This window comes from Myotis yumanensis, unplaced genomic scaffold, assembly GCF_028538775.1.
Source record: "Myotis yumanensis isolate MYYU_CA2020_CCGP unplaced genomic scaffold, mMyoYum1.0.hap1 SCAF_2, whole genome shotgun sequence".
In the NCBI taxonomy this organism is placed as follows: Eukaryota; Metazoa; Chordata; class Mammalia; order Chiroptera; family Vespertilionidae; genus Myotis; species Myotis yumanensis.
The window spans coordinates 184910472-184924346 of NW_027223753.1; the positions used below are offsets into that span (position 1 = coordinate 184910472).

Genomic DNA, 13875 nt, shown 5'->3' on the forward strand with positions numbered 1-13875 from the left:
CTGCTCTTTGGCCCTTTGAGTGTGGCTCTTCCACAAAATACCGACTTCTGCACATGGGCCACGGTTTCAATCGCACTGTACGTGCGCTCCCACATGTGGTATTTTGTGGAAGAGCCACACTCAAGGGGCCAAAGAGCTGCATGGGGCTTGCGAGCTGCTGTTTGCCGACCACTGCTAGGGCAGAGGTTCTCAAAGTTTAACGTGCACCAACATCTCCTGCAGGGCTATTTAAAGCAGAGTGTCTGACCACACCTGATTCAGTAGGTCTACAGTAGGGCCTGACATTTGCATTTCAGCAAGTTTCTATGTGATGCTGGTATTGCTGGCTTAGGAACCACAGTTTAAGAATCACTGCTCTAGAGGAAGTCCCAAGATCAATGGTGCAGATTTCAGATGGAGAGAGGCTTTAACAAAATAGAGTAATTCACAAGTGGCATGGACTGACTGCTGATTAGCAGCTGGAACCACTGCCCAGACTGGGAACACTGGAGCCAGGGCACTGGGAATGGGTGACACCACGTGATCTTGTCTCAATCAGCTGGCAAACACTATGTCTGTGGCATGCAAAGGAAAGCTACATCTCTGTTTCAAAACAATTTTTTTTCCCCCTCAAACCAAAACAACTTCAATTTCAAACTCAGTTCTAAGCTCAAAAGTCACGTCTTTAAAAATAGCATAGTAATTCCAAACAGCGTGTTAGTAAGCCAATGGGTATTTTTGCAAGAACCAATGGAGAAGCAATGGATCAATTAAAATATCCTTTTTTGCATCAGTAGGTTTGCTAGAGAGGTGCACGTTCCTGTTCCCACAAGATGCAAGATGGAGAAAAAAAAAAAAATCAGTATGAGAACAATCTGCAACTCCTGAAAAAAAAATCATCAAACCAAAGAAACAAGTCCTTTACCAAAGCCCCATGGCCTGCTTACGATGCTCCATTCCCCGTTTTTATCTAGAACATCATGATCTGTTCATTTATATTTTAACAAATTTATGGTTTAGAAAAAGGTGAGGCAAAAGTTGATTGGACTTTGTTCCTTGAAATACTCATTTTTTATTTCACTATAATTGTTGCAATTGTGCTTTTGAAACAAAAGAACAAGAGCGTAAGTGACTGGAGTCCTACGATAGAGTACCCATTTATGTACTATAGAAACGAGTATAAATTTGTATAAAGATTATCTTGAATTTGAGTATTAATTTTAGTATTTTAAGTATGAAATATTCAATTTATTTACTGATTGACCAGTGAAGACTAAGGCTAAATCTTTTTCTTAGGGCTGGGGTAGAGGAGAAAAAAATCAAACAATTTGACTAGAGCCAAGGACCTGCCTTTCCTAAAGCTATTCAATATCATGCAATTTGTCTAAAATGGTATCTTTCAAGCTATTCCTAAGGTTGAAAGGTGACATCCTCCCAATGTGATTTCCCAATTCAGCTCAATATGCCTTGCATATTAATACTGAATTAAATTATTTAGCTCCATCCCCTAAATACTCTGAAAATAGAGTCTGGAGGTATTATCTAAATTAAGTTCATTCTCCTATAGTCCCTACACGACTCTACCATTTCATCTTCTCCATAAAAGAATTATTCCGAGAAACTTTTTAACACGTGGAGGATTTTTTATAATTTCCACCATAATTAGCATTTCATCGTGAAGCAATGATTCCCTGCTTCAGTTCTTTCATTTGAATTCCAGATGTCTTTGTAGAAGTCATTTGACTGTATGTTGACTAATAAAGTCAACATTCCTCCAATATCATCCTTCCATAAGCCTTAAAGTTTATAACCATGTATGCCACCTTTACTGAAGGTACAATGTCAAGGAAGAGGTGGAATTCCTAGGCTAGCACTCACCCTAAGAGCCCTTTTACGATTTCTGGTCCGAATGCTCAGAGCCCTGGCCTGGGGATTTGTGTTCATTCCAGGGTAACATGGCTGTGAAGCAGACTGATCACAGAACCTTCCAGTGAGTCCCTCCACCAGTGTGGCTTCTTCCTAGCCTGGGGGATCAAAGTCAAGCATCTGGTCTCTTAAAAACAGCTGGAGGATGACAGTGATGTGGTCATTTCCCCCCAGAAATACACCTCAGGGTCAGCACCATCGTCGGGGAAATTCCCTGATGTCAAGGTCTGGGTTTAATCATTTCCTCAGCACCTGACTAGACTGCTCTGCACGCAGCAGCACTTATATTTGATTAGCATGCAAGAGTGAAGACTGCTTTTCTGAGATTGACTTAAAAGGCTACACTGAAGGAGTGCCTTTGGCTGCCTCTTCACCTGTGTAAGTCATATCCCCCTTTACTCTGTTCCTATTTCAAATCCCACTGTGAACCATCCTGACCATTCTGAACCTGGGACTTGCTCTCTGAAATGTCAACAGGACGGTGTCACAGTGTTATCTGCAGCCTGTGATGTCACAATACCCTACCGTCTTAGGTTGCTGTTTAAGTGTCCCCCAACTCTGAGTGCTCTGCGGGCAAGAATATTGTTTATCACTGTTTCACAGACAGACTCACAGTGTTGAGTGCTGTGCTCAAAAGAGACTTCTTAAATGAATAAAAGAGTAGGGAAAAACCCCCACAAACACCCTGTCATTGTTTTAAAAAGCAAAATAATATATTTATATGAATTAGTCACAAAAAAATTTGGTAAGAGAGAAAAAAAGAGTAGAGATAATATGATGTCGCAGGATGGAACTTTTGTCCTTTACAACTGATTTGCTGATTCTTTCTTCAGCTTTTAGAAAGAGAAAAAGTAGTGTACCAGACAACTGAACTAGAAAACACTGCCAAAAAAGATACGTGAAATGATAAGTCCTTTTCTAGCAGCAAGTTTATTTACCTGCCATTCATTGCCATTCTCCACCCCAAGAAGAATCAGTCTTGTTTTATGGTGATCTTGATGATAACGAAAATTACAATGCATGTTTATTGTGCACTTGCTATATACCGCTGGGCTGTGTGTAAGTAGTCAATATTAATTTATTTACTCCTTACAACATGCTTTATGAGGTTAGCAATTTTTTTTCTCCTGCTTCATGGAAGTAGAAACTGAGACCCAGGGAGGATCTGTAACTGGCCTAAGGACGCAGCCTGAATCCTGCTCTCCTCCACCACCCTGAGAAACCATTTCTCCTGACAGAGGGATGCCCTGGTAGCACATGTGTACAACCACAGATGGTCCCTGAATCCTCTAATGCAAAACTTGTGCTGAGTGAGTTATGACAACGTGGAGATAGGGTAAATGATTTGAAATTTTACGAGGCCATGTTACGGAAGAAGGTGTGTGAGGAGAGGAAGGCAGATGGCTGGCTCTGGATTGGAAGAGTGGGAGAAGGAAAGCACCCAGCTATTCGTTGGGTTTTACTTGTGCTGTGTGATATAGTATCTTTCTCTGGCCCCTTGGGAAATCCTGAGTAAAAGCCACATCACATATTCTTTGTAACACTGTGTCTGCTTTTGGGGAGGAATCAAAGACGAGCAGAGCCCTGCTTCAGAGGTGGGCAAGTACACGGTGAGGACAGAGGGTGTCCACAGATGGATATGAGTCACAGTAAAAATTCAAAGAATAGTGGCTATCGAGAGACCAAGAGGGAGCAACTGATCTAAAGTGATGGGTGAAACTGGGTAAATTTGTAACCGACTCAAAGTATAAAGCAATACAAGTTTCAAAGCCATATTTGCATTTAGTACTCATATATTTTAATGAAGAATGGCTAGCATTCACTCATTCGGCCTTTGGAACCTGAAGGGTGTGGAGCCCCAGTACCGATGGGTCCATACAGTCCTATTTCTCCCTCCCTGCACTCACCGGTACGTTGTTTCTGGAAGAAGATCTCTCAGAACGTGGGTGGTGGTATTGCCCACGGTGATGCTAGTGTCTCCCAGATCAATATTGTAAGCGAGGATTTCAGATCCATTATTGCACGGCTCTTCCCAGTTCAGTACAAGGCACACAGAAGGTGAGTCGGGGTGGGCATCGGGGAGCTCCTCCTCCAGGACACAGAGAGTGGAGACAGGGTCCGGGGCAGATGCTGGTGTCTGGCAAAGGACAAGCTCACTGTACGGCCCTGCTCCAGCTTGATTGACGGCCTAAAAGACAACAGCAAGAGAAGCCCATGTTACCCCATTGTACACTTGAAGGCCTCCATGCTAGGTGCTGCTAAATAAGTAATATATGATTTACTTCCAGAAATGTAGGTAGAAATAAATTCTAGAAAATGTTCACTTTCCAAAAAAAGCCAATCACATCTTTTCTGTTAAGCAAAAGTTAGTAACATTGCCATCATCACCTCTCAAGAAAAATAATTTCAAAATAATCCTTTCTACTTGTATGGCCCACTGCAGGTTCTATACTGTCTTATATGACCTTCACAATAACCATCTGAGGTACACAGTGCATCGCAAGTGCCTTTCATAGATTTAAGGCAACGCTGGGACTGGAATTCAGTCATCTGACTTTCAACCCCAGTGCTGCCCTGAAGAACAACAGGAATTTTACAAAAGGTCTCTTATGTTTTCCCATGTGAATGATAAACTCATATCTGAAGTCAATTCTCAGCCCTTTCTGACTTTACCTGAGAGCAATAACTGACCCCTTCCTCACTCATCGCTCTTTCAAATACTTATTCACTTGGTCTCCAGAACCCATACTTGTTTTTTGCTTACCTACTGCTGCTTCTCAGCCATCTATGCAGTTGTTTACCTACTGCTGTTTCTCAGCCACCTATGTGGTTGCTACGCATCACCCAGATCTCAACACTGGAGGGCACCAGGGTTCAAGCCTTGGACACCTCTTCTTTTCTATGTCTGCTCAAACTCTTGGAGAGCTACTGTGTCAGGGGATAAACGGCATTGATATCCTACTTCCAAATTTACTTGGGTAGTGTGGACCTCTGCCTTAAATGCCAGCCTAATGTATCCAACTACCTTTCGGGTGTCTCCACTCCAATGTCAAGCATCTCAGCCTCAAAGCTCCTCATCTCCGTCCACCGCAGCTGTCCCCACCCTTCAGCCGTCCAGTCATATCCTGTCACCCCTGGACACCTTTCTTCCTCTCAGACCCCTACTCAATGTACCTTTTAAAATGCAGTGTGGGGAAGTCAATGCTAAGTGAGAACATATACCCTAAAAGGAGAAAAGGAAATAGAAGAGCATTTTAAAGGGAGACCAAAACTCGAAAAGCATAGTGGAGTTCTTTCCTATGGTGACAGAGAGTTCTTCATTTATATCCTGCCTGGCTCCAAAAACAGGAGTGTGGCCTTACCTAACCTTTTCCTAATGACTCAGCATCTCTATTATAAAGATCAGATAATGTGCTGTGACCTTGACTCATTGACAGAGGGTTAATTATGTCCCAGTTGCTGCACACGAGAAGGAAAGTGTACAATACAAGAGTTTATTCTGAAATGTTTCTGATAAAAATAGGATTCAGAATTTAACAGACAAGCCTCAATTGATATGGAAAATTAACGTGTGAAGGGGATGTTTTCTCCAAAGAGACCAGACACACTGATGTTGATGGGTCTGCAATAAGTAACTTGATCTATGCCTTAAATTGGGTGGAAACCTAAATCTGGCATCTTTGCTTCTTTATCCAGTTAAATCTAAATGTGTGTGAAGATAGAATTCTTCAAGGTCAAGAACCACATCTGACTCATCTTTGTATCTCTGTTTTTGATCATCCTGACCATCCTTTGATTTTGGCACAAGTAGTGCTCAAGAAATGTTACGGAACAATGGACAAAAAACCCCCTGTTTTCTCAGGACAATACAAACAGAAAACAAAACAAAACATTTATCCAAGTCAATAAAGTAAAAGTAAACCCATGACTATTGTTACTCCTAGGGGTTAGGCTAGGAGCCAATTGCTCTTGTTTATTCTATGTGGACCCCCAACTGGAAGTGTACAGATAGATAACCAGCCTTGTTCCTGGTCACTGAGAAGGGGGAGGTGCGTCCTGTATGTAATGAAGGCTAGTCCAAACTACTCTAATGTTTGTTTTTGGCTCCATTTAACAGCTGACATAAAATTCCCTTCTTTTGCCATTTCTCAGTGCTTTCCCACTGAAATGTGCATCTCAGAGAAATTCAGACAGAAGGAATCTTTCGTAAGGAGCTGTGACACCTCTGTCTTGGACTCAGTCATCTATTCAGGGAATCGATAAACAAGCAAGACGCAAGGGTGGGGAGAAGCAGAGAAGAATCTGGTTTTGTTCTTACATTTCAGAACCTCCTCAAGTACCAGAAATCAATTGTAACATTCATTTTCATTTAAAGGGCTCTTTTCCCACACTATCTCTCCTGGTAGCCTCCCTCACAAGCTTCTGAGTAAGTTTCCCAAAGAGCCTTCCATGGAACACCAGTGTCTGTAGGTGCGTCTGAGCAGCGTCGACCCACCTGTAGTCTACAGCAATACTGCGCGGCAGGCAGCAGGTCCCTTATTGCAAAGCCGGGGTCTGTCCCATGATAAACGAGCTCCAAGGATTCTTCATCCTCTCCCCATTCCAACCTGTACTCTGAGATGTCAGCACCAGAGCTTTCAGGACTCTGGAAAGCAGGACATGCAGGGAATTTAATTTCATTGAGAAAAAAATTCTATATTGTGTTCAAGCAACCAAACGGACAGAGTGACATACCCCAGGATATTTCCAATACGTACAGAAGAAAGGCACGAAAAAGATATTCAACTCCCCCTCAATTCTGACCAATGGTAGCATTTCCACAACTCTGAATGATATAAGCAATTGCCAAGGAAGACTAATGTGTAAAGATCACCTAGAGTGCATTTGGGCTTTGAAGAGGTTCCTCCTAACGTGCATTAGCGGCAGATAAAGTCAAAGAAATGGAAAATAATGCAGAGTACATGTCTGACTTACCTCCCAGCTCACGAGGACACACCCATCAGGTGTAAAGGAAATGCACGGTGCCCTGCACTGTCCGGGGGGCCCTGCAGCAGTGGTAATCTCTGAGACGTCAGAATAGGGGCCATACTAAAAGAGAAGGACACCACATGCTTGTATGTATGTGCGTGCACACACATGTATGTTCATACCTAGGTGTGCATGTACAAGCTTGTAACCAAATAAGGGTTATGCTAACATCTTCGTCAATACATCTGATTAAAAAAATTTCCTAAGGAGGTTTTCCACTTTCAACTGAATATATGTATACGTTTTTCCCTACATATATTCCCTGAGTGGTAGATGTCTATTACATACGTATATTCTTTTTATTCAAGGGGATTAGAAAGTTGGTTACCAAACATTTTCCCCTCCCCCCTTCCTGTGACATCAGAAACAGAAACATGGGAGAGAATTTCTCTGAAACGGACCTTGGTAGATGATTGAAGTCAAACACATGGTTAACTTCCAACAACAGGAGTAAACCATGGCTGAAGGCAGATTTCATACCTTACACTAATTAAAGGCGAGAGCAAGGAAAACTCCAATCAGTACAGTTGTACATTTATCTTTGCTATGGCAGCGATCCCCCAAAAAGTTGATGGGAAAGGGGGCAGAAACAAAAGTACAATAACATTTCTGCAGCATCTGTGATCCTCACATTCCCCCTTTTTACTTATACAAGTTTGGGTGCTCAGGCTCTTGTATCCTCTCATCAATACATTTTTATTGTTCAGTTTCACCTTTGTGTGTGTGTGTGTGTGTGTGTGTGTATGTGTTTTGCCGGAAGCCGGTCCATTCTTGCTGCTTGACACAGTCGCTGCAGGGAAGAAACATCTGCACAGCATATGTTTCAAGGGACCTGGCGTATATGGCATACTGTTCTTAATATGTTTGTTCTCCTACTTGGCGCTATGTGTTTTAACCAAGGTCACTTCTCCGAGAAAGGTTGTTTCCCCAGGTGGGGATTTTTCCCTGAAGTTAGGGAGGGAATAAAACCCTTTAACTAAGTGCCAGGCGGGTAGTTAATCACTTTAACTATGAACAATCATGCTTAAGCTACATAACCTTTACTCCCTGGAATGGAGATAAGAAACACCCTAACCTTTGGAATAGAAATTGATAGGATTAAAATCAGCTGGTATAAACACAGATGTAACAAGACAATAAAACACAGAACCTGGCTGGAGAATCTGGACAGAACTTGGCAAGAGAACCTCGCTATGCAGATAAACTGAACCCTGTCTCCATGTCCTTCATTTCTTTACCAACTCCATCTATACCTTTGAGAACCCCTGGACCTGTTGGGGTTGGACCCCAACAGTGTTTTTTAATTTAAATAGTTGTGCTGTGTCTGCAATGCTTTCCTAATGGGGAATTAGAAGAACTCCAGCTCCTGTGAAAAGTCTGAGATCCAACTTCAGACCAAATGCTTTAGTCAGTGTGGCGAACATGAAATGGCTAAAACATACTTCACTTCTAACCGGTTTGAACAGCACTACCGAGAGCTAGAAAAACTCACTATGGACTTCGTGTTGCTGTTAGTTGGGCTTTCTTATTTTAAAATTTGTCAGCAATTAATGACAGGTATTAATTGGCATGGAGCTCATCTGTACAAATCACCAGCACTTTTGGGGGATGTTACTGGCAGTCTGCTCTACCGATATCCTCCTGCCCTCTACGTTTCTGTCCATCTTTGACACACCCAAAAGCCCTACCGTCTCTGGGTCACCTCTTCAAAATCCATATCACTCTGTATTTTTTTTAAAAAGGAACAAACACCTCTGTGGATATAATGTAGGCATATACTTTCAATCTGACAGCCCATCCAACAACTCCAAAAGGAGAAGCGGAAGGCACTTGAACAAAACAGCACTGCGCTGGCTTCCCTAGCCTCTCCCCCCGCTTCAGTGTAAAACTGACGTGAGACCTTGCTGGGTAATCTAGACAACATGGGGAGGGCATCTGATATAGCACTTCTAATTTCTCATAACTGATTAACAGAGTCAATGAGCAAATAGGAAATTATTTTTACAACTAACAAGTGCATCTAAAGGGTGATGTTCCTATTAATCTTAAACTCTACCTTAACAGAATGATGAGAGGACATAGAAGCAACATTTCCAATGCTGGGAGTATGAAATCACAATACATCAAATCAGAAGAAACATTTATATGTACTTCTTTAACGGTGGTCAAGGTTGGCTAGATGCTGCTGAGGAATTTCAGGAGGGTAGAAACCCACGAGAACCTTCTACTCACCCCTCCGTCGTTCAGAGCCCTCACTCTGAAACGATACATGGTGCCGGGAAGCAGGTTGCCCACGGTGCACTCGAGCTCTGGCCCGTGGTACACCTCCGACGCCACGTCCTCGGGCTCCGTCATCTCCACACTGTACTCGGAGACCTCACAGCCACTTTCAGAGGCAGGAACATCTAGGAGTGAAGGCGGTTCACATCATATCATTTCTGTGCTTCCAGCTGATGACGATCACATCTGATTTTCCACAAGGTTTGCAAAACAGCATGTAGTGCCCCCGCCCCCCCACAGTATCTCTCCTACCAAAAAACCCTCCTCCCCAAAGAAAAGGGAAACAAAAAGAACAAGTTTCTGAATGATGTTATCGATACTTTCCAAAGCACGGACATTTAAGTACACTTAATTACCTTAATACAATAACTTAAAAACAGAACCATCAGGCAAATTTCTTTACATTCTAAGAAGGGAAGAAACAGAGAAGAAAATCTTCTCTTTTAACTTCAAACCAAAGGTCACATTAAGTCAAGATAGCTGGCCCAAAGTTGGCATGCTATTTTATTATATTTTAGACATAAGTGGTGGGAAAAAGTAGTCTGATAAGGTTCTGCAGGTTAACACTGGCAATTTTATGTGCTATAAACTGCTGACACAGAAAGGCTAATATGGCTCAAATCCAAACAGGACCCACACAGGACAAAGGAGCAAAGATGAGGAGAACTTAGCTGTTACCTCATTTCTCGGTTTAATCTCTAAATTGAGCACAACTTTTCTTTTATGAATGAAGTTGAAAAGTTCCTGAGGAAGCCTGGCTGTTCTGAAATGTTTTCTAGAATCTAGAAAAGTGCCTTCTGAAGGTAGAGGATGGACAGCGTGTGTGGTGCCATCAGGATCAGGAGGATGAGCAACAGTGAGCGGGAGAATACAAACCCAAGCCAACATACATCAAGAAGAAATACATTTTCAACAGAAAAAAATACACGGCTTTCAGAAGAAAGACTTCCAGCTTAATGACAAAGCATCTCCAACTGTCCCAACTGTCCATGCCACCGTGGAGAATCGTTCACTCACCCCACTCCAAGTGGACTTCTTTGTGCTTTGGTCTACCCAGAACCCTCGGTGGTCGGCACTGACCTGGTGCGATGCTTAGTGTGCGAACAGGGAGGCTTTCAGAACACTGCAGAGAAACACCAGAGAACACTCTTAGTCACAGTGAACTCATTACACCTCCACATTCCAGGCAAATTCCACCCCATACCTGTACACGCTACCAAAGGAGGTTACACATTGCATGTGTACACATGCTTTTCTATGCAATGAGATCGTGTGTGTGTGTGTGTGTGTGTGTGTGTTTAAAGTGTAGACATATACTGCATATGGCACTGATAAAAAATTATTATTTCTAGCCCTAGCCAGTTTGGCTCAGTGGATAGAGCGTTGGCCTGTGGACTGAAAGGTCCTGGGTTCGATCCTGCTCAAGGGCACATGACCGGATTGCAGGCTCAATCCCCAGTAGGGGGCATGCAGGAGGCAGCCAATCAATGATTCTTTCTCCATCTTCCTTCCTCTCTGAAATCAATAAAAATATATTTTTAAAAAATGAATATTTGTGAAGCCAGATTTGCAGACAGGAGTGGTTTATATCCTAAGCACACAGCTATTTTCCTTTAAACCAAAATTAGAAAGACCCTTCATGAGGACAGAAGAGGACACAAAACAACAGCTGGATGAAAATTTTAAATGGTGCCATAAATGGCCAACCATCCACATCCAGAGCAGAAAAGCAAATAGACTCATTATTAATCAGCTGAGGGTGACATTGGCCAGCAGGTTCTATTCATGCTAAAATAAGTAGGCCGTGTCTCTATAGGGACTGGCTGCGAAGGCTGGTGGTGTGAAGCTGAACCCCTTCCCCAGATAGGAGAGAACAAGGCAGAGCTATGCTGCTCGACCAAACTCCGTCCTGAGAAGTGGCGCGGAGAGGTACCTCTGCCTCGTGAGCCGCAGGCAGTGCCCCCCACACAGGAGGTGCCTGCTGATACTCTTTGGCTATGGTGTGGACCTACCCCACCCTGGGAGACACTGCAGAGAGCGCTGCATAAGCATGGTCTAACTGGACTCCTTTTCCCAAGGAGTCTGCCCATCTGGGCAGTGTAAATATACACTACTGCTCTTTGGGGAGAGAAAAATAACACAAGACAATACTGGAGATGGACTGATGGGCAAAATTAAGCACCCAAACGACAAGTGTTCTCTTGAAAAGTCAACCCAGCACAGGACTACAAGCCACCATCTCTCAATGTCTCTCTCTTAATATTAATGGTTTTAAACTATAATATTAAATATCTCTACAATGAAAATGTCATTACCATCTTGTCCCTCACTTTCTGAATGTGAGTTAAAGCCATTTAGACAACAATTATCTCACTTCCAGAGCACTTCTTGTGTATCTTTAGGTTATTTTGAGCCCCTGAGAACACTGGGGTTGAAACCAAGGCTCTCAACACATGAACTGGCTGGAGTGAAGTCATGTAAATAGAAAACGAGAAACCAGCTGCCGCCTACAGATGTGTAAGTTGGGTGGAGCACAACTGCAGGAGGTGCCCGTCAGCTTGGTTATCACAGGTGCACATGGTTTTTACAGTAACTCTCCAGCAGATGGCAGCGAAATTCCTTGAAGAAGGTGTGCCTCATTCTCACAAAATTGCTAGGGAACTGTGCAGGACGTCTTTCTTTTTACTCTAAATTCTACCTTTTTCTATCATTGCAATAACTGAGGTTTCCCTTATTTAGCTAAAACACTCAGTTTTCAACTGCCACATGTGAACACACTTGTAAGAAATAACTGAATGTACCTGAAAATATCACAATTCAGTTGAGAATTATTTGGGCCTATCTTTTATTCTTTTCTTTATAAAATTGAATTTATTGGGGTGACATTAATTATAAACTTATGTAGGTTTCAGGTGTACAATTCTATAACACATCATTGGTATATTGTATTGTATGTTTACCACCCCAAGTCAAGTCTCCTTCCATCACTTTTTTCTCTCCTTTACCCTCTTCTACCTCCCCCATCCCTCTTTCCCTCTGGTAATCACCATACTGTTGTCTGTGTCCATGAGTTTTTGTTTGTTCTTTGCTTAATCTTTTCACCTTTTCCACCCAGCCCTGCAATCCCCCTCCCCTCTGACAGTTGTCAGTCTGTTCTCTGTATCAATGAGTCTGTTTCTATTTTATTTGTTAGTTTATTTTGTTCATTAGATTCCACATGTAAGTGAAGTCATATCGCACTTGTTTTTCTCGGACTGGCTTATTTCACTTAGCGTAATGTTCCCCAGGTCCCTCCATGCTGTCGCAAAGACTTCCTTTTTATGACCAAGTAGTATTCCATTGTGTAAATGTACCATAGCTTTCTTAACCACTCATCCACTGATGGGCACTTGGCTGTTTCCCAATCTTGGCTATTATAAATAACACTGCAATGAACAAAGGGGTGCATATATTCTTTCAAATCAATGTTTTGGGTTTCTTTGAATACATTCCCAGAAGTGGAATCATTGGGTCAAAAGGCAGTTCCATTTTTAATTTTTGAGGTAACTCCATACTGCTTTCCACAGTGGCTGCACCAGTCTGCAGTCTCACCTGTGGTATACTAGTGTTTCCTTTTCTCCAAATCCTTGCCAGCACTTGTTGTTTGTTGATGTATTGATGACAGTCATTCTGACAGGTGTGAGGTGAGAGCTCATTGTGGTTTTAACTTGCATTTCTCTGAGGATTCATAACATTGATGGGCCTATCTTTTGTGTCCTCTAAAACACAATTCAAAAAACCCTAATTTTGCATTTCCTCCTAGGATGCCGTAGCAGGCGACACTACCAAGACACATTTTTCTTTTTTCTTTTAAATTTTAGTGTGTGTGTTTTTTTGTTTGTTTTTTAAATGTATTTTATTGATTTTTTTACAGAGAGGAAGGGAGAGGGATAGAGAGTTAGAAACATCGATCAGCTGCCTCCTGCACAACCCCCACTTGTGATGTACCCACAACCAAGGTACATGCCCTTGACCGGAATCGAACCCGGGACCCTTCAGTCCGCAGGCTGACACTCTATCCACTGAGCCAAACCGACCAGGGCAAGATACATTTTTCAATAGCAATTTTATTCTGATGTCATTGACAGGTTGTCTAAGGCTGACCAAACATGCCGACTTAAGTGTATACCATAACAAAACCAACCTGGCTGTGTCCACCGGTGCTGATGCAGCATGCTCGGAGTTTGTACAAAGTGCCTGGTTTCAAGTGGCTGAACGTGTATTCTGTAGCCGATCCACTGTATGCCACTTCCCACTGACCTGCTGTAGAACAGACTTGTGTGTGAGTTTATGTCTTTGGTAAAAAGGTAAGTAGTAACAACCACTAACTGAAAAAAAATACTTTAAGTGGTTTCCATAAACACTAGTGTCTCCTATTCTCTTTTTTATTAGCTAAAGGGCTCTCTTTCCATTTCCTTTACAAAGTTAAATATTAAAGTATCATGGAGTCATTTTTAATACTTAGTACTGCTGGCTAGACTACTTTATATCACATTATTACATTTTCTGACTGAGCGGTTAGACGCTGGAAACCATACAACATCTGAGGTTGGCTGGGGGGGTGGGGAGGGCGGCGGTGAAGGAGCAGAACAGTGGCAGGGAAGCTGTGGGATGGTTCTGGTG

At 42.5% G+C, this 13875-nt stretch overlaps 1 protein-coding gene across 3 annotated transcripts in view; it reads right to left on the reverse strand.

Annotated features, from left to right (window-relative positions):
* Positions 1-13875, reverse strand: part of FNDC3B (fibronectin type III domain containing 3B) — a 334918-nt gene that overhangs the window by 40606 nt on the left and 280437 nt on the right. For 2 of the 3 annotated variants that reach the window (XM_070406793.1, XM_070406791.1), the window contains 6 exons: positions 13397-13515; positions 10231-10336; positions 9166-9338; positions 6880-6993; positions 6401-6550; positions 3813-4093 (listed from right to left, as the gene is read on the reverse strand). In XM_070406793.1, coding sequence (XP_070262894.1) covers positions 3813-4093; positions 6401-6550; positions 6880-6993; positions 9166-9338; positions 10231-10336; positions 13397-13515 — 943 coding nt within the window. The remainder of the gene's footprint in view (positions 1-3812; positions 4094-6400; positions 6551-6879; positions 6994-9165; positions 9339-10230; positions 10337-13396; positions 13516-13875) is intronic. The other variant, XM_070406792.1, reaches the window with a different exon arrangement.